The sequence below is a fragment of the Bison bison genome, unplaced genomic scaffold (genome assembly GCF_000754665.1).
Source record: "Bison bison bison isolate TAMUID 2011002044 unplaced genomic scaffold, Bison_UMD1.0 scf7180017861556, whole genome shotgun sequence".
Lineage (NCBI taxonomy): Eukaryota > Metazoa > Chordata > Mammalia > Artiodactyla > Bovidae > Bison > Bison bison.
The window spans coordinates 5,038-5,887 of record NW_011492128.1 but is presented as its reverse complement, the minus strand read 5'-3'; the positions used below and the strand labels follow the sequence as shown (position 1 = coordinate 5,887).

The 850-nt window shown below is 49.1% G+C and overlaps 1 protein-coding gene across 1 annotated transcript; it reads right to left on the bottom strand.

Annotated features, from left to right (window-relative positions):
* On the bottom strand, positions 1–837 carry RAB9A (RAB9A, member RAS oncogene family; the record flags this gene model as incomplete). Its single annotated transcript, XM_010832605.1, has 1 exon — positions 1–837. A coding segment is annotated over exon 1 (449 nt), but the record flags the coding sequence as incomplete, so codon positions are not given.
* Positions 838–850: the final 13 nt, after the last annotated feature.

Genomic DNA, 850 nt, shown 5'->3' with positions numbered 1-850 from the left:
TAGGGATAGTCGCCGTTGTCCCGGCACCAGGCTTGGGCTTCTTCTGCAGACACTTGCCGCTCGCTGATGTCAACCTTGTTGCCCAGAATCACAAAAGGAAAGCTTTCGGGCTCTTTCACATCTGCGTAATATATGAATTCTTTCTTCCAGTTACTCAAATTCTGGAAGCTCTGAGAATCATCGACACTAAAGGTAAGCAGGCAACAGTCAGAACCTCTGTAGAATGGTGTCCTCAGGCTTCTGAAGCGCTCTTGACCAGCCGTGTCCCAGATCTGCATGGTGACAAAGTGTCCATCCACCTCCAAATCTTTATTTAAAAACTCCACACCTATTGTATGGAAGAGCTGGGCATCAAACTTATTAGTCACATATCTGTTCATTAGAGAACTCTTCCCAACACCACCATCTCCAAGGAGAATGACTTTGAAAAGCGACGATTTTCCTGCCATTATTAATCTCAAGATCTCTGACTGTGGAACCCTGTAAAACAGAAGAGTACCATTACATTCTGTTAGACCTGTACCTAGTTCCACGTGCCTCTCTGAACATCAGTGCTAAGGGAAAGAAAACGCAGGGAATACGTGACAGCAAGAGATGTCACCTATTGAGCTCTGCACCTCGCGCCAGGCACCATCGGACCATCACTCCCGACAACCACTGCTGAGGGCTCGTTCTTCCCCTTCCTCCGGTCACCCTTGACTGAGGCTGGCACTCAAAGCCGAGTCTAACCTCCAAACCATCCTCTCAGCTCACAACAAGCCCTGCCACCATTTGTTAGGCAGCAGGAGACTGAAGTGGGCACATTTCCAGAGCAACTACAAACCGCCCTCTGGTGGCATGGTGCCCGTGT